The 19,719-nt window shown below is 57.2% G+C and overlaps 6 protein-coding genes across 6 annotated transcripts; all 6 read right to left on the bottom strand.

Annotated features, from left to right (window-relative positions):
* Window positions 1–1,438: 1,438 nt before the first annotated feature.
* LINJ_33_1800 (putative DNA-dependent ATPase) lies at window positions 1,439–4,750 on the bottom strand (the record flags this gene model as incomplete). The annotated part of the gene is made up of 1 exon (XM_001468248.1): window positions 1,439–4,750. One exon carries the CDS (start codon window positions 4,748–4,750, stop codon window positions 1,439–1,441), a length of 3,312 nt encoding a protein of 1,103 aa, XP_001468285.1.
* A 1,680-nt stretch (window positions 4,751–6,430) lies between these two features.
* On the bottom strand, window positions 6,431–9,529 carry LINJ_33_1790 (putative DNA polymerase delta catalytic subunit; the record flags this gene model as incomplete). The annotated part of the gene is made up of 1 exon (XM_001468247.1): window positions 6,431–9,529. The coding sequence occupies one exon, from the start codon at window positions 9,527–9,529 to the stop codon at window positions 6,431–6,433; it is 3,099 nt and encodes a 1,032-aa protein (XP_001468284.1).
* A 3,451-nt stretch (window positions 9,530–12,980) lies between these two features.
* LINJ_33_1780 (thiamine biosynthesis-like protein) lies at window positions 12,981–15,368 on the bottom strand (the record flags this gene model as incomplete). The annotated part of the gene is made up of 1 exon (XM_001468222.1): window positions 12,981–15,368. One exon carries the CDS (start codon window positions 15,366–15,368, stop codon window positions 12,981–12,983), a length of 2,388 nt encoding a protein of 795 aa, XP_001468259.1.
* Window positions 15,369–15,916: 548 nt separating this feature from the next.
* Window positions 15,917–17,281, bottom strand: LINJ_33_1770 (UDP-GlcNAc:PI a1-6 GlcNAc-transferase; the record flags this gene model as incomplete). The annotated part of the gene is made up of 1 exon (XM_001468221.1): window positions 15,917–17,281. One exon carries the CDS (start codon window positions 17,279–17,281, stop codon window positions 15,917–15,919), a length of 1,365 nt encoding a protein of 454 aa, XP_001468258.1.
* A 401-nt stretch (window positions 17,282–17,682) lies between these two features.
* LINJ_33_1760 (conserved hypothetical protein) lies at window positions 17,683–18,297 on the bottom strand (the record flags this gene model as incomplete). The annotated part of the gene is made up of 1 exon (XM_001468220.1): window positions 17,683–18,297. One exon carries the CDS (start codon window positions 18,295–18,297, stop codon window positions 17,683–17,685), a length of 615 nt encoding a protein of 204 aa, XP_001468257.1.
* A 353-nt stretch (window positions 18,298–18,650) lies between these two features.
* On the bottom strand, window positions 18,651–19,448 carry LINJ_33_1750 (conserved hypothetical protein; the record flags this gene model as incomplete). Its single annotated transcript, XM_001468219.1, has 1 exon — window positions 18,651–19,448. One exon carries the CDS (start codon window positions 19,446–19,448, stop codon window positions 18,651–18,653), a length of 798 nt encoding a protein of 265 aa, XP_001468256.1.
* Between the last annotated feature and the right edge of the window lie 271 nt (window positions 19,449–19,719).

Below are 19,719 nucleotides of genomic sequence, written 5' to 3'. Positions count from 1 at the left end.
AGCAAGTATACCAGCGCAAGAGGGGTTTGCCTCCGCTGCGCATCTGCGTGCTAATGGCGTCAAAATGATGAAATCACCCCTGTCCTCGGTGCCATCGGGAGAGCGCCGACTTTTCCGCTTTGTGCTGTGGCACTCTCCATAACGCCCAACGACGTTTTTGTCCTCTCTGCACAGCTGCTTGACAACACGCCCTTTCGCAACGTAGCATACGGCAGCTGAGCGGCAGGAAAACAAAAACAAGGGCGCAGAGGAGAGAGAGCGTGTGAATATTACCTGCCCTCGCTAGTGTGGGATCAGGGAGAAAGGGAAAGAGAGGAAGGCAAGCTATCCCGTTGATGGGCTCCATCCGCATTTTCTAGTCTAACGTGGGCGGTGTCGAGAAGGCGCTAGACATCGCCAGGAAGGGCCAGGGGGAGGCTCAGCTCCGTACGCCGCTCTCACGGTATTGCTGCTTTTCTTCTCCATGCCTTCCGCAAAAGGGCAGGGTCCGCCCTTCCCTACCCCTCCTGTCTCACGCCGTGGCGGGCACGATGAGGGCCGCGGGTCGGGGTGGCGCCGACTGCAGCTCACAGACAGGATAGCAAAACCAGTCGACATCCTCCCCAACATAAGAGGGAGTAAAAGAGAGCTATTCCGCCCCACACGCACATACACACCCGTGCGTCGCGGCCGAAAGCTGCCCGACAGGTGCAGCTGAGAGCCCCCCCCCTCCCCGTACAAGAGAGCAGCAGCACTCGTTTGCAATGAGATGCCGGGGGGAGAAAAGCTCTCAAGCGCCCGTGGATGACGTGTGCGAAAAAGAAGAAGCCTGGGAAGAAGAGAAGGAGGTGGACGGATGCGCGACCCCACAAAATGGAAGAAGCGCCACCATGCACTCGCCGGTCCCCACCCCGACAAGGCCAGCGCTTTGTTTGTTTCTTCTGTTCTCCGTGGGGGGGGGGGGCAGGAGAAGAGAAGTGAGACTTCGGCATCCTCCACATCCGTCCCTCGGTGCGCCTATACCGTAGCATGTAGTCAGTTGCAAGTGCGCAACGCGAGAAAGGAAACAGAGGAGGTGAACTCTGTCACGCCAGAGAAGAAAGAAGCACAAAAACAGCGCGGGTAAGCGCACAGTACACAAAGCCTCTCCCATTTGTTGCCCCACACATGTACGCACGCACGCGGATGTCAAGCACTGTCATGTGGGAACCTACCCTAGCCTCTCCTTCTCCCTCTTTCTGCGCTTCATTGTTTGACAACCTCTGCGTCTTGTAGAGCACCAGGTAAAGAAAGGAGGGAAGAATAAGGGAAGGTGGATAAGGACATGGCATCGTGAATGCAGTCCAGCATCGATGCGTGTCATCAGACGCCGGCGACGCAGTCGAAGACCGGTGTTCGAGTCCCGCCAATCGCCAGAGATGCAACGGAATGCAATCATGAAGAGAAGGAAGCAACGTGCTCAAATCTCCAGGCGACGGTGACTCTTACTTGGCATGGCGCCGTCATCGTCCGCCGGCTTCTCCCACTCTCGTTGCACTGACTTCATCAATGTGTGCAAACGCTTGCTAAAGAAGCCGTCAGGGCGGGACTGATACCAGACATTGAAGATGTGCTGGGGGCGAGTACGCACCAGCTCGCTCGTGTTGTTCGCCTTGAATCCAGTCTCGTAGGCCATGAGAAAGATCTCCCGATCAAGGGCTACGTTGCCGCGTGCCTTAAAGGTGAGCTCCTTCTCTGGGTGCTCGCAAGTCTCCACCTTCCACTTGGCGGCTTTGAAGACGTTCTCTTTCGCTTCGCGCCTCAGCTTCGCCTTCTTGATGCGCTCCTCCACGAGGGCGAATTTCTTGATGCACTGCTCACCACGCTCCAGCAGGGCAACCACGTAGTCACGCACCTCGCCCACCGTCTTTGTTCCACCCACTGCAGCAGCGATGGCAGCGTAGTCGGTGAGATCCATCTTTCCGCTGGTAAGGGCTGACACTACCGAGCGGTACTCGTAGAAGGTCCAGGTCGGGAAGCCCTCACTCAGCAGCCGCTCTCGCTCCTCTTGCTCCACCTCGGTCAGGAGCTCGTCTTCGTCCTCGGCCTTGTCGTCTGCCTCGTCGCCAGCCTCCTCCTCGTTGCTCTCCTTGCTCTTCTGTGCGTCGCTCTTCTCCTCGTACTTGCGCTTCCAGTTGCGCACCATCAGCGCCACCTCCGTGTTATGCAGCTCCGTCAGCCGCTTTGCGTTGTACAGCTGGTACGGGTGAAACTTGGGGAGCTTGGGCAGCTTCAGCGGCGGTGCCTTGGTCGCCCTCTTCTGCATAGACTCCACATCCGCCTCGGTGAAGAACTGCACCGGCTCACGCATGCGATGACCGCGGCCCAGTTTCTCGCCCACGCCGATGCACTCCGCAATCATGTCACTTGACACCACTGTCTGCGAGTCTCGGCTAGCGAAGGCCGATTCGTAGGGCAGCTTCGCCTTGGCCTCCATGGCACCACTGGTTGAGCGGAAGTAAACCAGCGCCTCCTTCAGGTTGGGGTGCAGAACGGCCTTGATCACCTCTCCATGCTGCGAGCACTGTGCCTGCAACTCTGCTTGGCTCACCGGCGAGCTCAGCCTGAGGTGCAAAATGCGCGACTCTGCGCCAGTCTTGTAGCTTACGCCCTCAAAATCGTAAATGTTCGCCTCCTCCGCACCAAGCTGAAAGCTGGCGAGGGACATTTGTACCTGCTGCTTGGCTTCGTTCGTCAGCTGGTTCGAGATCGTCTCACCTTCATCGAGTAGACGATCGATATCGGCCTCCGTAACGTCCTCATGACGTGTTTTAAAAATCTCCTCGGCTCCAAACTTGATCATGGACAGCAGCTCCTCCTTGGAGGCCTGATTCGTCGCCTTTGACTGCAGTCGGCCCTGCTGCACCACCACCGCATCTAGGTAGAGCTTCTTTAGGGCACGGCGGTACATCTTCTCTTCCAGCGTACCGTCCGTGACGAAGCGGTAGACGCGGACGCTGCGTTTCTGGCCGATACGATGCGCTCGATCTTGCGCCTGCAAATCCATCTGCGGGTTCCAGTCGGAGTCGTACAGAATGACGTGATTCGCAGCCTGAAGGTTGATGCCGAGACCGCCAGCGCGGGTAGATAGCAGAAAAATGAAGTAGTCGCTCGATGGGGAGTTGAAAGATGCCATCTGAGAATCTCTGTCGTAGCCGCTGGTGTTGCCATCGATGCGACAGTACATGAAGCCGCGCATGTTGCAGTAGTCCTCCAAAATGTTAAGCATCGAGGTGAACTGGGAAAAGATGAGCACCTTGTGCTTGCCCTGCACATCAGCCCTCAATCGGTGCAGCAGCTTGTCCAGTATGATCATCTTGCCACTTGTTCGAACCAACTTTTCATCTGTGACGAACGGAGGCCCCTCCTCGCCGCCGTCCATGAGGTAAGGATGATTGATCACTTTTCGAAGGCTCATCATAACATTCGTCAGAGAGGCAACACTGCCGCCGGCCTTGTTCAGCACCTCGGCGTCCTTCGCAAGGACGTTCATGTACCACTCCCTCTGTTTCTTGGAGAGCTGGCACGAAACGTAAATCTCCTTCTTTGGCGGAATGCCAGTGCTCACATCAGCCTTGAGACGACGGATCATGAGGGGAGCGAGGATCTTATGCAGGTTTGACATGACGTTGGCGTCCTGCTGGCCCGACGTGGTGTCGAACCACGTGTCGAAGGATTCAGAGTCGTTGAACAAGCGTGGTGCCAAGAAGTGCAGCAGCGCCCATAGCTCCCTGAGGTTGTTTTGCAGAGGAGTGCCGGTGATAATGAGTCGGTGCGACGTCTGCAGGGAGTCGAGCGCCGTGTGTGCACGCCCCTCCTCGTTCTTCAGCTTGTGGGCCTCATCGACGATCAAGTACTGCCACGCAATGCGCTTAAACAAGTTGAGCTCATCCAGAACCATCTCGAAGGTCGTCACAATAACGTCGTACTTGATGCGATCGGTAGGGTGCAAGTGAGCCTTGACGATGCTTGGCCGAATATCGCTAGAGGCGTGGAACTTGTACACCAAAAGCCCGGGGCACCAGTGCTTGAACTCGCGGTACCAGTTCCCCATCACAGACTTCGGGCATACGACCAGGTGCGGGCCCGGCATCCCTACAGTGAACTTGAGGTACGCGATAGTGGCGATGGTCTGGAAGGTTTTGCCCAGCCCCATCTCATCTGCCAAAATCCCATTCACACCGCGCGAGAAGAGGCCGAGCAACCAGTTCACGCCCTCGATCTGATACGGGCGCAGCTTTCCGCGGATGTAAGAGGGCGTCTCCGTCAGGTGCATCATGTCGAACCCGGTCGAATCCTCCTCGTTGTCGCGGCTGGCGTGACGGTACAGTCGGCTGCGCGGGCCGCGCGCCGATGCCCCCTTCCACTCCCGAACGCCAGTGTAGAATTCGGTCTCTCGCAGAAGCCGGTCGAAGGCGGAAAGCTCGCGGTGCTCCTCTGAGGAGCGCAGGGTGCGGATGATAACTTCGCGCTCCCTGTAGATCTCCTGAATGACCTGTCGATGGCTAGCAGCCACGCTCGCGCCCTTCACCGGGTCGTAGCTCGGCTCCACGTAGCCCTCGTACACCTCGGCCACTGCCTTCGCATTCGGGTCGCTGCCGCTGCGGATGCTACTGAGGAGAATTTGCTCGTATAAGTCCTGTGCCGCCATGTCATTCATGTCTCGCTCAAACGCCGGCGTGTTATGCAGGTCTTGCCGTATGCGGACCCTGCGTGCAATCGTCGCCGCCATCTTGCTGCCGGAAAATCGGGGGTGCGTGAAAAGGCAATGCTGCTGGCAAAGGGCACGAGTGGACGACTGCGGTGGCTGCTATATGCAATACGTTGGTGATTGCGATTAATGTACTTAATACAGGTCTCACTGTATGCGGAAAAAAATGGTTCTAACAAAGGGCAGCATACACACACGTGCGTGCTTGTGCGTGAATGGGTGCACTGCGCAAGAAACCCTTTTTCACTGATATATTTGGGCGGTGTCGCCTTGATCTCTTTCCCTTCTGAGTGTCCCCAGCTTTCAAAATAGCACTTGCGCTGAGCACTCCCGGGGAACCGGCTCACACACGCGCACGCACACAAACACCCGAAACAGTAGGCAGAAATGTGAAAGAGAAACATCGACGGTAAGCGAGGAAGGTTGGCAGATGCAAAGAAATAGAAGGGCATACAAAGGTCGCCGCATCACTGGACTCCGTGCACTCTCCTCATGAAGGTCAGTACCACAATTTCATCATCACCTGCTAAGGTGGTGAGAGTGGGAAAACAGCTGCCCTTCAGTACACAGCGGATATACATCTTTCCGCTGCAGCCTCCACCCCTGTTCGCTTTCCTCTTTTGCTACGTTGTGAACGATTGCGTACACCTGCAGCCTGCACCATCTATTTTTCCCTTCACCGTCTCTTCTATGAGGGCAACGGCTACACATCGGCACATTCAACCACAGTTTACCCTTCGGCGGCTGGCCGAAAACACCCAAGCACCCACTAAGCATGCACATACACGCGCATTCGCACGCTAACACACAAGTGCGCTCCTTGTCTATATATGCGAACAAAGAGAGGCACACCGGGCACTAATCTCGAGACAAACGAAGCCGAAAATGTACCCGACGGGGAACACAATACGAAAAACGGAGCCCGCAGCTGCAAGCCGTACGCGCCGCTGTCCACGCCCATTTCGGATGTCGCTCTTCTCTCTCTATGCGTGAGCCGATGCTCAGCCAAGCCGGACAGCACTCTTACTGAGCATATATGGCAGCATTTACCTTTCTTTTACGTGCCCATTCCGCCCATGCTGTGATAGCGGAAGGGGCACGCTAGCCCCGGCCCGTCGCAGGCCCCCATCGCGTGGTGCGAAGCAGCGCTAGAGACACACGCATCACAGCCATGCGCCGGCGCAGCCATCTCAGCACGGGCCCTGCCTCAGCCTCTGCCAGCCTCTTCTGCGCACGCAGCCCCACAGCTGCCCCCACTATGCCGGCCGCCACCCGGCGCATCCCTCGGCGTGGCGCAGGCGCCACACACCAGGAGGCAGTGAGGGCCGGGCGGGTCGCGGTCGAGTCGCGCTGACACTCCGCCCATATAGCATGGATGGCGCAGCCCGGTGCACGGTCGCGGGTCGCTCCGACGCAGCGCCATCCACGACCTGGCCGCCCACGTCAGCAGCGATGCATCGCTCTGACCTCCCCACGTCGTAGGCGCCTGACCCTGCCACCGCCAGGTGCGGTGCAGCATTGGCAGGGGATAGGGGCTGCCTGGCTTCTTCCCCACACAGGGCGTGTACAGAGTCATGGGTACCACGCGCCGAGGCGCACTCCTTTCATCCAGGGCATGGAAGTATCAAGTAAAAGGATGCAGAAGAAGGTTGAGAAGAAAGGCACCGAAAGCAATCACGTCTGTGTCTTCAAAACTGCTATTTACCAATCGTCCACAACGCCAAAACGATCCAGAAGGACCTGCTGCTCGTACAGATCCTTCTGCACCTTCTTGCGCATGTAGAACACCGGGCAGTCGCGGCTAGAGCAGATCACCTCTTGATTCAGCGACCCCTGGCACTGCTGGCACTGCGTCCACACCTGCGAGTAAATCGCTTCGTAATGGTTGCGCTTCGCTACAATCTTGCCATACACCTCAGGTGCCTTGTCTTGGCAGTTGTCGCACAACGCGCCTGCTTTGATGACGGCGCGGCACGAGATGCACTGCAGCTGAACCTTCACGAACCTCATCAACCCACCGGCATTCTTGCTCGGGGCGGAGATAGCAATGTGGCGTGTGTGGTCTCCTTTGATAAGCACGCTGGGGTCGTCCAGTACACCTTCAAACACGCGCATAATTGGCGGAGCCAGCTGATGCTCGAGATAGTACTGTGTGTCGATTGGGATATTGTTGTCGAGCACGTAGATGGGGTCCTCGCTTCGCTCGTACGCCTTGGCACCCTTTGCTGCCTTAATAATAACGTACGCCACACGGTCGCCAATGGTCGGCGCTGAAGCAGGGTCTCGCTGCCGCATGCGCTCCACAAGGGCGATGTGTGCCTGGGCACCGGCATACTCATCCTCCGCCTTGGAGAAGGCCTTTGTGATCACCAAATTCGATATGTCGAGTCGGTTCAGCAGCAGGTCGCTGATAGTGCCTTTCACAAACTCGACAGCGCTCTCGACGGAGCGGTGAATGAGAATGCGGTTCAGCACGCCAGACACCATGCGTGCGACAAGAGGGCAGTTGTCTCGGCGCACAGTCTCGATACCCTTGGCATCCAGCTTGTCGAATCGATCCGTGCTCGTCCACAGCAAGCCTGCGTAGCGCTTCTTGTTCATGAGTAGGTACGGAAAGTACACCTTCTCAAATTCGAGCTTGATTGGCTTGAGGAAATTGCTGGACACCTTCTCCGCCGCCTCGATGCCAAAATCCATGGCTGCCTGCAGGCGCTCCTTGTCGCTCGACTTCTCGTCGGTGACACACTTCACCATCACAGAGTCAGTATCGCCGTACAGCACGCGCGCGCCAGGGTATAGCTCCTCAACGAGGTTTTTCGTCCTGTCAATCATCTGCCGGCCATACGCCGTGACGGAGGCGCTGATCTCCAGGCACGGCAACTTACCCACCTGAGCACCCGTGAAGCCGTACACAGAGTTGGCGCTAACCTTCAGCGCAAGCTGGCGCCCGTTCAGGACCTTGTACTCGAGCGAGTTCATGGGCACATCCTTCATCATCGCCCGCGCATGCTTTCGTGCAGCCAGCAAGTCCTGTAGTACTTCGGGAAGAATACCTGGGAAGACCTCTTTTTTCACAAAGACGTCCGACGTGGGCGATCGATCGAGGGCGTCCTCCGGGTACAGCCTCGCGTCCGCAGGGCGCACCAATGTTGAGTAACACAGGTTGTGTGCGATGATGATAGACGGATACAGCGACGCGAAGTCGAGCGTTGCGACGGGGCAGTTGTAGAAGCCTTTGATCGGGTCGATGACGGTGGCGCCTTCGTAGCCGCGATCGCTGCCACCGGTGTACTCGACTGTCGGCACCACCAGCTTCTTCTTCTGGGCCTTGCGCAGGAGCATGGAGAAGACCTTGATTTGCTGGCCGCGCTCCAGCAGCCACCCCACCGGCACACCCGTTACGCGTGCCATCTCCACGTTGTTCACGATGCACATGAGCCGATCCAGCAGCTTCACAGGAAGGAACGCATCCTTCAGGCAGTACACAGCGAGGCGGCGGCGCGTCTCCTCGTCGCCGTGCTGCAGGTCTGAGATGATGGAGTGGTGCACATCCTCCTTCTGCTCCCCGAGGAAGTTCTGTGATACCGAGTTGAGTGAGTAGGAGCGCAGCTTGTAGTCGCGCTGGATCACCACCATCGCATCCATAATGATGCGCCCCTCCAAGGTCAGCTCCGTATACTCGCGGTTGCCCATCTGCTTGGATTGGAACTTCTTGTCGCGCGCCACCGTCCGCTCGTGAACTTGTCGACCCCAGTAGTGAAATGCGTCGCTGGCCTTCAGGGCTGTGGCGCGGTTCAGCAAGTATGGGAAATCGAAATTGCAGATGTTGTAGCCCGTCAGGATGTCGGGGTCAAGCGCTTTCATGAAGGTGGCCCATGCCAGCAACATCTCCGCCTCCGTTTCGTATGAGAGCACCTGCGCCCCCGCAATCGGTGCGCAGCTCTTCAGGGTGAAGATGGTCTTCGTGAGCGGCTCCGACTCGTGCCCGTACTCGACGCAGTGGTTGGCAATCTGAATGACAGGGTCATGCTCCGGCTCAGGGAAGAGTCCTTTACGGCCCTGGCACTCGATGTCGATGGAAAGGATGCGGAAAGGCGCGATGGACAAGTAGTCCCCCAATGGTTCGTGGTTCTGTACATCCTCGTGCGAGCACGCCACCTCAATCTGACAGGTCGACGTCTTAATGGGGGACGCGAAGAACTTGCCGTAGGTCAGCGTCAGCCAGTTGCTACCGCCAATGTCGTTGTCGACGAGGAAGCGCAGCGGAAAAATCACGTTCGACTCGAAGGTCTGGAAGACGCGAGTCCCATCCCACGCCCCAGGGCACGAGACGCCGCGGTCGGATAGGAGACTGCGCAGCTTTGGGATGTGCTGCGGCAGCTGCACAACGATCTTTAGATGTGGCACCAGCTGGCCGCCTTTGAAGTACATGAGACTGCGGCGCTGGTGCACCTCCACTCGCACAACAGTGTCTTGTAGGCGAGTCTGGTTGCTAAGCTGATTGTTAAGCTCCCGCATAAACTCTTGAGAATGTACAGGCAGCCAGTTCGGTGGCGCCTCAATCCACAAATACGGCTCGTAGTTGTAGCAGTGAACCAACACGCTGAACCCCTCGGCGGTGACTCCGTAGAGACGCACCACCGGCACCTCGCTGTGACGAACACGTGACACCGTTTCATGCGGGTTTCCTTTTGTCTGGCAACAGTCGAGGAGCTGAAAGCGCACGTCCTTGTGCAGGTACGAAGCAGGGAGAGGCAAGCGCACGATAGACTTCCACAGCGACAGGGCAGAGGACGACATTTTTCTGAGGGTGCGTGTCCGGGAGAAGAAAAAAAGAAGAGAGAGCTGTGAAGAAAAGAGGTCGCCTGCCGCAGCGAATCAGAGTTGCAACGAAGGATACAAGCAGCGAGCCCCTTCAGGTTAGTTTTGCAGAGCGTAAGACGGCATCGGGCAAGCGGACAGAGAAAGAAGAAGAAAGAGCGAAGAGAGAGTGAAGAAGCCCGCGTTGGAGTAGAAAACAGAGAGGGAAGACGTCGCACAACTGCGGAGCTGAGGAGCAGGTAAGTGCGGGGCTACTCAGGTTGTTGAGCGGAGTAGGCAATGTGGCACCATCAGACGGACAGAAATACCGGCAGCACGGAAGTACCAAAAGTCACGTTCACACGCGCGCACTGCCCAGACAGCTAGGAAGAGAGTCGATCATTCTTGTTCGCTGTCGCTAAAGCGCAGTACGCCACAGGTAGTGGAAAAGAGAGCACGGGACGATGCGTCGCATTGTACCTCTAGTGGGTGTCGTGGACAGCTTAGTGACAACGAGCGGAAGTATCTAGCGGATCAGAGGCGGTGACTGTTTTCGCAGTCGCGAACCGTAGATTGCCTGCAGCGCTTTTCGCGCAGAGTTTTTGCTGGCGGCATTGTCTGGCACCCCCTTGTCCACGATCGCCCAGATACTATCGTCCCTCCGCACACGATGAGTGTCTAGATGCTGGCTCTGCAGAACGCGTAGTGCCAGACACCACTCCCCTTGAGTCACGGCAGTCCTTTGAATTATGAGGGGCAGCGTGTCCTTGTCGATGATGCACTGGCGAATGCCGCCAGCGATGAGCTTGTCGACTCTGGCAGTGTCGTGCTTCTCCTGAAGAAGCTGCGCGCACAGCGTGTCAATCATTCTAAATGAAATCTGCTTCATTTCGTTTCACACGCTAGCTCCTGCGCACAGGCTATGAGCATGCATCCGGCAGCAGAAGGAGAGTAAACGATGCAAGTTTCAAGAGAGGAGTGATGCTGTGGTGGAATGTTTTTTCTGAAACAGTAATGACCGTTTCCACCTCATAATGAAATAGGAGTGGCGCCTGACTCACACAGAGAAGATGCGCCCGCTACTCTGCTGCTGCGCCAAAAAAGCAGCCATCAGTACGTAGGGTGCGGCAACGCAAAAACACGATGCCTTCCGCCAGAGTGCACCTCTGAAAAGAGACCTTTCCGTCTCGTCATCAACTTTGCAGTATGCTGGTACACATTTGTTTTTCTCAACGCGCTCATTCCGCCATTACAGCATGGGCGGAAGGGGCACGCTAGCCCCGGCCCGTCGCAGGCCCCCATCGCGTGGTGCGAAGCAGCGCTAGAGACACACGCATCACAGCCATGCGCCGGCGCAGCCATCTCAGCACGGGCCCTGCCTCAGCCTCTGCCAGCCTCTTCTGCGCACGCAGCCCCACAGCTGCCCCCACTATGCCGGCCGCCACCCGGCGCATCCCTCGGCGTGGCGCAGGCGCCCCACACCAGGAGGCAGTGAGGGCCGGGCGGGTCGCGGTCGAGTCGCGCTGACACTCCGCCCATATAGCATGGATGGCGCAGCCCCGTGCACGGTCGCGGGTCGCTCCGACGCAGCGCCATCCACGACCTGGCCGCCCACGTCAGCAGCGATGCATCGCTCTGACCTCCCCACGTCGTAGGCGCCTGACCCTGCCACCGCCAGGTGCGGTGCAGCATTGGCAGGGGATAGGGGCTGCCTGGCTTCTTCCCCACACAGGGCGTGTACAGAGTCATGGGTACCACGCGTCGAGGTGTCCCCACCATCAGGGACGGCAGAGGATCTTTTTTCCGCAGCGTTTCACTCGGCCACGTAAACGTCGGAAAATATGCGCACACGAAAACAGCACTTCACCCGCCTCTGTTGCACCACGGCTACGCTCTGGTCCTCCAGGAAGAACCCTCTGCCGTCCAATCGGGCCTTTGTCAAGCACGCTCTTCTTCTCGCTCCTCGTTACTTCCTTAGATGCGTGCAGCGCGATCAGGGCGACACACTCGGCTGGAGTGCATGCCTTGATCCAAGAGGGTCGCGTCTGGGGTCCTGCTCGAGGGCAAAGACGGTGGCGTCTTCCGTACGGGTGGTAGGGAATGGATCCAGGCGCATGCCGGATGAATTTAGGAAGTTGGCCGCCTCAGGCCAGGGTCCTCCGAGGCCCTGCACACTCTGCGTGTGTGTCATGCTTCTTCCCGCCTCGCCTCCAGCCGCGGAATTCCATAATGTAGTTCGGAGGCTCTTCACATGGGAGTGTGGAAGACTCGATGGTGCAAATTCGTGGCGCCCTCGCCATGCTTCCGGCATCTGCGCCGCATCAGCCCATCCCGTCGGATGTAGGAGATGCCGCGTGTCTCGCGCACATGCGCTTTGGGGCTGATTCGTATTGGGTCTCTTTGCGCCTTTTTCGTGCATCGCTTGTGCTCTTCTGGCCTCTGGATGCCCCGTTCGGATGCGGCGCACCATGCCAGCGGTGTTTGACAGCGTGCGCGCACAGTGCTCGCATCTCTGCATCCTGGGGCCTTCCTCAGAGCGACATGGTTGTCTGGGTGCATGTCTAGATGGCTTGCCCGCACGCACCACGACAGTTGGGACGCTGCTATGAGTCTGTGGCAGCTGAAAGCATTCCGCCCTCCTCTGAACCCGAACGCCTTTCACACGCGTGGCTGAGTAAGGCGGAAGGGGTCAGCGGATACGCATGCGCGTGAGCACACAAAGAGCTCACAGCCTGCCGCACTGAAGGGGCACAAGGGGGCAGCGGTAGACATCCCACGGACGAGCTTCATGCGGCGCGAGTGAGATGTGGGTAGTCAGGTCATTGCATGCAAGATCACAGCGTGCAATCAGGTGTGCTGTGAGCGCAGGGCGACCCGCGAATTTCGCGTAGCATGCCGGGGTACAACGCGGGGTCGGACGCCCTCATAGGAAAGCACTGGTGGGGGGGCGCCACTATGATTGCTCAGTGATAGGCAGCACACCAGCTGCACTCCATCTTGTCACTGCCAGCCACCCGCCGCTGCAGGGATCCAAAGTGCGGGCAGGTGCCCGCGCGGGACTGGGCAAGCACGGTCTCCTGTCGGCTCGTAGGCTCAGCATCCTTGTTCTTCTGGTATGAGACAGCCGCCGCCAAGGAGCTCTTGTGGCTGCATGTCGCATCATGTAGCGCGGTTGCAGGGGATGTCGGCCTGGCGTCTGAGGCCGATGGCCAAGTCCGCGATCCGCGCAGCTGTCGTCGGAGCCTCTGGCACTGCCGACTTCGCAGTCTTGACCACTTCGCCGTAGTGCACCAAGTCGCAATCACCACAGACAGACCGAAATGAGAGGCGCACGCGACAGGCTGGAAGCGCCGGCATTTACAGTACGGAGGAGAAAAATACAATGCGAAAGCAGCTGGGAAAAGGGCACACGTGTGCGCATGTGTGGAACTGGAGAGGGTATACTGACAAGCTAGCGCATCAGCTCAATCTCGCCAAGGACTTTCTTCAAGGCGCTCAAGACACGCTCCGCGTCGTTCAAGGTGGCAAAAGAATCCCAGCTGATGCGGATGGAGCGCGTCGGCGCAGGTGTCTTGCCCAGCGTGTCGTAGACGGTGGTGTTCACCTCATTTGTCTTACACGCAGATCCGGTGCCGATTTCGACATGGTACTTGGTGGAGAGGCGTGACACTACATCTGTGTTGCTGTAGCCTGGCGGAAGGGTGGCGTGCACGATGTAGCCACTGGTCTCACCTCGACGGTTGATCTCACATCCCATCTTTTCCAACTCCTCCGTCATGAGAGTGTCGATCTCCTTATGGAGCGAGTGGCTGCGGTCGAGGGCTAGAGCTGCACCGAAGCCGACAATCGCAGGAACGTTCTCCGTCCCCGGGCGGATGCCCTTCTCTTGCGAGCCGCCACTGAAGAGCTTGTTGCAGGTCAGGTCGCGCAGGTAAACCGCGCCAACACCAACGGGTCCGTTAATCTTGTGCGCCGTGACCGTGATGGAGTCGACTTCACTCAGGTCGAGAGAGCCAAAATCGACCTTGAGCAGGCCTTGGCTTGCATCAATGTGAAGGCGGCCGCCCTCAGGGCGGGTCAGGTTGCGATCAATGCTGCCCGTCTCGTGGTTTACAAGGTCCACCACCTTCACCACAGTGGCCCCGTCAGGAATGTTTGAATTCTCGATCGTCGAGGCGTGCGACCAGGGCTCGCGCACGACGCGGTAGCCGTTCAGCGCAATGTTGTTCGACTCTGTGCCACCTGAGGTGAAAATGATGTCGTTCGCCGGTACATGCATCACCTTTGCCAGCTGGCTACGCACCTTCTCCACTGCCATGCGAGCCTCGCGGCCGCTCATGTGCATGCTATTCGGATTCCCTTCGGGGGCGCGCATCATGGCCATCTGGACCTGCTCTGCAATCTTGGTTCCGGCAGCGGCGTCGAAGTAGACTACGTCGTGCACATCGTCCTCGCTCGAAGCATCCTGCACCAAGGCCGCTGGAGGCGGAGTGTTGTTCGGCACACGCACGCCGGACTGAGGATAGTATGTGAACTCGGACGACTCGCACAGCTTCCCGTCGCGGTACACCTCCTTCATCACCTTGAGCTCGGTCAGCTTGATGCGACGTACATACGCCTCGAGGGTTCGGCGACCCATCATCAGATTTGCACCGGACTTGCACATCATGTACTGGCAGCAGTCCGCGCCCTCCTGAATGGAAAAGTCGAAGGTGTTGATCTTGCGCGCCTCGTCAATGATAAAGTTCTTCGTTACACCAATCAGGGGGGCAATGACGGCCTTGCATACGGTGGGGTACAGCGTGCTGATGTTGTGCACCGTCTGCGATGCCACCTGCCCAGCAGAGTCACCGGTGACAATGAAGCACGAGTCGTCAAAGCTGGCTGCAAGCGACAGCATAAACCACTTGTAGATTAAGGTGCGGTTGTGGTTCGGCACGTTCGCCACGATCTGCGACTGCAGTGTGCTGATGTCCACGTAGTGCATGTCCAAGCGACCTTGCACGCTCGACAGGCGCTCGCAGATGCGCCGGTTCTTCTCCATAACGGAGGCAGTGTCGTTGGTGCTGTTGAGAAAATGCACACCATTGACGAGGCAGCCGCGCGTCATCATCCGATACGCCGCCACGGGGCTGTCGATACCACCACTGATGAGAGCGAGCACACGCTGATCGGGTGTAATGGGGATGCCCTGAGCGCCGGAGCAGATGAACGCGCCGCGAGGATCGCCCTTGCGCTCCCCCCTCTCCTGAGAGGCCTCGTAAATCTTGGCAATACCGGGCAGCAGCGCAAGCAGCTTCAACTGCTCCTTCGTAGGCATCTCCTTGCGCACCTCGATCATGGTGTCACCGTTTCGGAAGACCTGCGGGTTCTGGAGAACGCGACGTATACTGTCCATAAGCACACGGACCAGCCGCTTGCGGTGAATAGCGCTCTTCAAGTACAGCTCTCCGACGGAAATCACCAGCGTCACCTGTTCCACCGGCGGCTCTGCGTGGCGCTTACCGAACCAGTACAGCTCGGGGTCCTTAATATTGTGTAGGCAGACGTACGGCTCACCCTCAGTCGCGACGGCGTTGTTCCTCCTCTGCAGCTCAAAGCCAGCCTTGTCCGTCGCGTACCAGCGGCGTCCCGGAACGCGCATCTCCGCCTCGAGCTCGGGAACTCTGACGAGCTTCGGCTCCGACATGTACCACAGGTAGTTCTTGGACACATCGGGCTCCACCATCATGAAGTGAAAGTGGCCATTCTTTGCCTTGAGGATGAAATTCGGCGTCCGGTTATCAGGGAACTCCCGCGGATTTGTCGGCAGCTTTTCCTCCTGCCTATTAGACGGCATGGTTCCTGCCTACTTTTTATTTATTCAGTATTCAATGGGGTTTATGAGAGAAAAAAAGGGAACGGAATCTGCGGATGTTGTGAGCCCCAGGAATGGAGCCGTCAGAGACGCAATGCCCTCCACAAGGATGGGACTGTGTAGCATGAGGGTTGCGCGAGCGTCCATGTGGGTCGGAGTCCAAAGAGAGCGGAGAGATGCGCAGATATGTTGATTGTCGCGAATAGTCCATCAAGAGCAGACAAAGAATGAAGATCACGCTCTCTGCTGTAGCTGAGCAGCAGCGTTGTCATGGTACGCTGCACAGATCCACACGGGAAAAGACACCCCCGCGGATAGGCATATACACGATGTCCCTCTGAAGGTGTGCGACGGTTTTTCTCCTGTTTCAGGGCAGCAGGGAAGTGGAATGAACATCCGTGCCTCAAGGAGTAAGGACCCCATTGCTAATGTGCGATCAGCGAAGTCGTATCAGAATATCGCAGAAACTGAGTAAGGCAGGCAGCTAGCGCGCAGAAGATGAAAAAGAAAAGTAGGGCCACAGCCTCCGACTACTCGCCGTTCTTCTTCATAATCTTCTCCTTGTTGCGCAGGTAGAAGGACATGGGGAAATCCGGCGCAATGTCAATAGTTTCTGTTGGAATCCAGTATTCCATCAATCTATACAGAATCCAATCCAAGGAGCAGAGCATCCAGCACACGAGTCCAAAGAGAGGCCCGACAGATGCGTAGTTCATCAACCGTTCGTACAAGGACAGCACCGGCATTTCCATAATGCGGTCGTAGACGCGCTCAGTGCGCTCCGCCACCCAGTCCCAGCTATAGAACTGCTTGCAGTTGTCGTGCAGTGTCCATGGTGAGTGGTGCGGCACGTCGTTGATGGCTTCCTCCAAAGCGGCAACGATGGATGACGGGTCAGCATCCGCCAAAAGCAACATAGGCGGCGGGAGAACCTCCGGGACGCCTCCGACTTTTGTCGACACGCACAGTAAACCGCACGACGCCGCCTCGATGAGCGCAATGCAAAATGCCTCTGTCAAACTGCAATTCAGGAAGATCTGACCCTGGTTCAAAACACTCTTCACCTCAGAGTGCTTTAGCGCACCGAGCATCTTCACCCTGTCCATCAAATTGTGTCGCTCAATCATCTGCTCGAGCTGCGAGCGTCGCGGTCCGTCGCCGCCGATCACCCACTTGATATCCGGATGGCGCAGGCATATTTCAGGGATGACGTCGACAAAGAGATCCGCGCCTTTGCGATACACAAGCCTGGTGATGACTACAATGGTCAACCCCTCCTTGTCAATCTTCGATGCCCACGACTTGTACTTGAGATCGTCAGGCGGGGTGAAGGCGGAAGTGTCGGTGGCGTTCGGGATCACGCTTGCCCGCTGCGGTGCAATCCGCGCGCGCAGAACGGTGTTTTCGCGAGAAGTGTTGCTGACACAGATCACCTGGTCAACTGTACGCAGACTCCACACAAGCACCTTGTTGATGTTGATGGACGCCGCATCGGCAAACCCAAAGAGCGAGTGGTCGGTGAAGCACGTCTTGATGCCCATGGTGCCGGCGTGGAATATCGCCTCGTGGCACATATTGGAAGTGGTCTGGTGGCCATGTACGACGGTAATGCGCTCACGAATGAAAATAGTGCGCAGCATCGGAAACGCGCCGAGCCACGTTGGCAGCGTCACGGAGCCGGGAGGCAGCTTTGCCGCAAGCATCGGCAAATAATACACCTTCAGCCCATTTGTGTAATAGCGAATCCCAACGCGGTCCCCATAGGCACGGGTGATTATGATGATCTTGTGCCCTCTCCGCATCAGACACAGGGCTAAATTGTAGATGTGCACCTCCACTCCACCAAACCCGGGGAAGAAGAAGTCGGAAACTAACGCAACACGATGCCGCCCCATCGTGCAGATTCACTTCAAACCACAGCTCTTTGTGATAAGTATCTTGAGAGGGAGAAGACAGTAGATTACGATGAAGACGCCCATCGAGGCGAGTGAGCAAGGCAGTGACTGAAGCATAGAGCAGTTGGGGAGTGGCACAGCGCCGTGCAGCCTGACTCATTCGCACATAGCTTATCTCTGTTTCTTCAGGAGAAGTATGCAAAGCTTGGAAAGTGCTATCACCGGCCACACCCCCATACTCCTTTCCCGCGCTTCTACGCCCTCCCCTATATGTATGCGATCGCAATGGAAGTGCGCGACTCGCCATGAGGGAGAGAGAGACTGCAGACAAACCGAAAGGCTTGCAATGAAGCATTTTTTTTTGCTGCCTGTGTGTATGTACTCTTGGTGGCTGAAGTTTTTCACGCAGCTCCCTTGGCAAGTGAGAAATCTGTGGCGTCGGCATACGAAAGAGACCGCCTCATCGCAGCGAATCGCGACAGCACGTCGGAGTGGAAGGCGTCAGCAGCATCCTCGGAGCAAAAGCGCAGAAACGACCGGCCACCCTCTTTGCTGTCCTCAAAAACCTCGACGGCCGACGAGTGCGCCATTTGAGAAATCTCGCGCCGGTCGGGTTCCGCCACGCCCTTCCAATACACAACCAAGTAACCGTTGGATGCGGCCGATTCAGCGCCCACGGTGGAGACAGCAGGGGTGTACTTGTGTCTCACATAGGACCGCTTCGCAAAAGCGTCAACGCCGTTTTCGTGGATCCATCCGACATCGATAATACCAACGTTCTCAGGCTCTTGTGCCAGTCGCGAGAGAGACGCGTAGCAAACCGCACAGCTCATTGGCTCCGAGAAGAAGACGACAGTGGCGTGGTTGCCGTCGGTGAGCTCGAAGCCGTGAACCACGCTCGTCTTGCCGAATTTCTCAAACGTGGCGCACAGCTTCTCGGGAGCCAGCGCCGTGGCGTGGTAGATGACCACGCCGTGGGTGTCTCCTAGTTGAACCGCAAGCGGCCTCCCCTGCATCAGTGATTTAACTCTCAATGCAAGTTGTGCATGTAAGAGGCCCAAGTAATTAGAGCAGCTGGCACTTAAATCATAGATCAGAGCAAAGGGAAGGGGAGATGGAGGTAGAGAATCATACGTGCAGTAAACTCCTCTCCTGGCATCGGTGCCGCTGTTCGATCCTCTGTGAACGTGGACAAGGGTTTACACCAGTCTTGCACTCTCCAGATGCTTATCGAGAAATGCGATAGGGTGGCTTGTTGCTTTTGTCAAGAATAGACTTCTTACCTTCAAGAGTAGTACAAGACTCTAGGAAAAGCGATAGGACACAGAGCGAGGAGGGAGAAGGAATCCAGTGCCGGGGCGAAGCCGGACTAGGAGGTGCAAAAGAACAAGTCAGCCGTGCGGCTGCCTCGCTCTGTAAGCCACTCAAATCTGAAAAGGGCAATGCCGTCAGACCCAAACCCCACCATAAGAGAAGTCTTGTCGGCTAGCTTCGTCATTCGTGTGCAGAGGCGTGCGTACTCTTGCAAATCAGTGCAGCGCGCCGACCCTTCCAGGCGCTTGGATACGCCATTGCACTCATCCAACAAGAGCTGCAGCGATGAGGTGACGGTGCTCGTTTGCATGCCCAGCTCGCACTCCGTCGACGAAACGCGTCGAAGAAACACGTCACATCGCTCGTCGTCCCCAGCACAGACTGAACGGACAATGTCGCCAAAGTTTCGAACGTCGGCAATGGTGTACAGAACCCCCACGTCGTGATCAACCAGAAGCTTCGGTCCGAGGTCGTGGAGCGCACCAACCTGTGCTACTTGCACGCCGGTGTCGTCTTCCTTTTTCTGATAGAGAAGGACACATGAGAGATCGTCAGCAACCTCGAGAGTGATGGGAAAAAGGCCGCTGAAGCAGCTGAGAACACTAGTGAAAAAAGCAGCGTTCACAGCCCACGAAGTTGCGTGCGGTTCCACTGCAGCAATCTTTTGCGGCCTCTCAGACTCATCGGCAAAGTCTACCGTGGTGTAGCTGAATGGAGGGATGTTGACGGTGGAAACCTGCAGCACGGTGCGTCGGCCTTCACGCCTCAGCTTGAACTTTACCGTGTCATCGAACTGCAGGAGATACTGAGTGACAAAGAGAAACTCAGCACCGCGTGGAAACTGGAATGCCATCTTGCAGTGCAGAGCAGCCTGATAGCTTTTGCAGATGTATGTAAGCACAGCAAAGGCGAGAAAAAAAAGGCCAGTAGCAGAAGAAGAGGGAGAGGAGAAGTAGCGGTGGGCAATAGAAAACCTGTTAACCTCATTGAAAGCCTTCGGAAGTGCTTGGTGTACAGCGACACTATCTTTTGCGGCAAGCTTCACCAGCGACGGTGGAGTGTCGCGTTACTCTTCTTTCGAGCGTTCCTCGGTCGAGATGAAAAAAATTTCGATCGAAACATAG

This window comes from Leishmania infantum, chromosome 33 (assembly GCF_000002875.2).
Source record: "Leishmania infantum JPCM5 genome chromosome 33".
Classification (NCBI taxonomy): domain Eukaryota; phylum Euglenozoa; class Kinetoplastea; order Trypanosomatida; family Trypanosomatidae; genus Leishmania; species Leishmania infantum.
The sequence above is the reverse complement of the archived record's forward strand: the minus strand, read 5'-3'. Positions and strand labels throughout refer to the sequence as shown.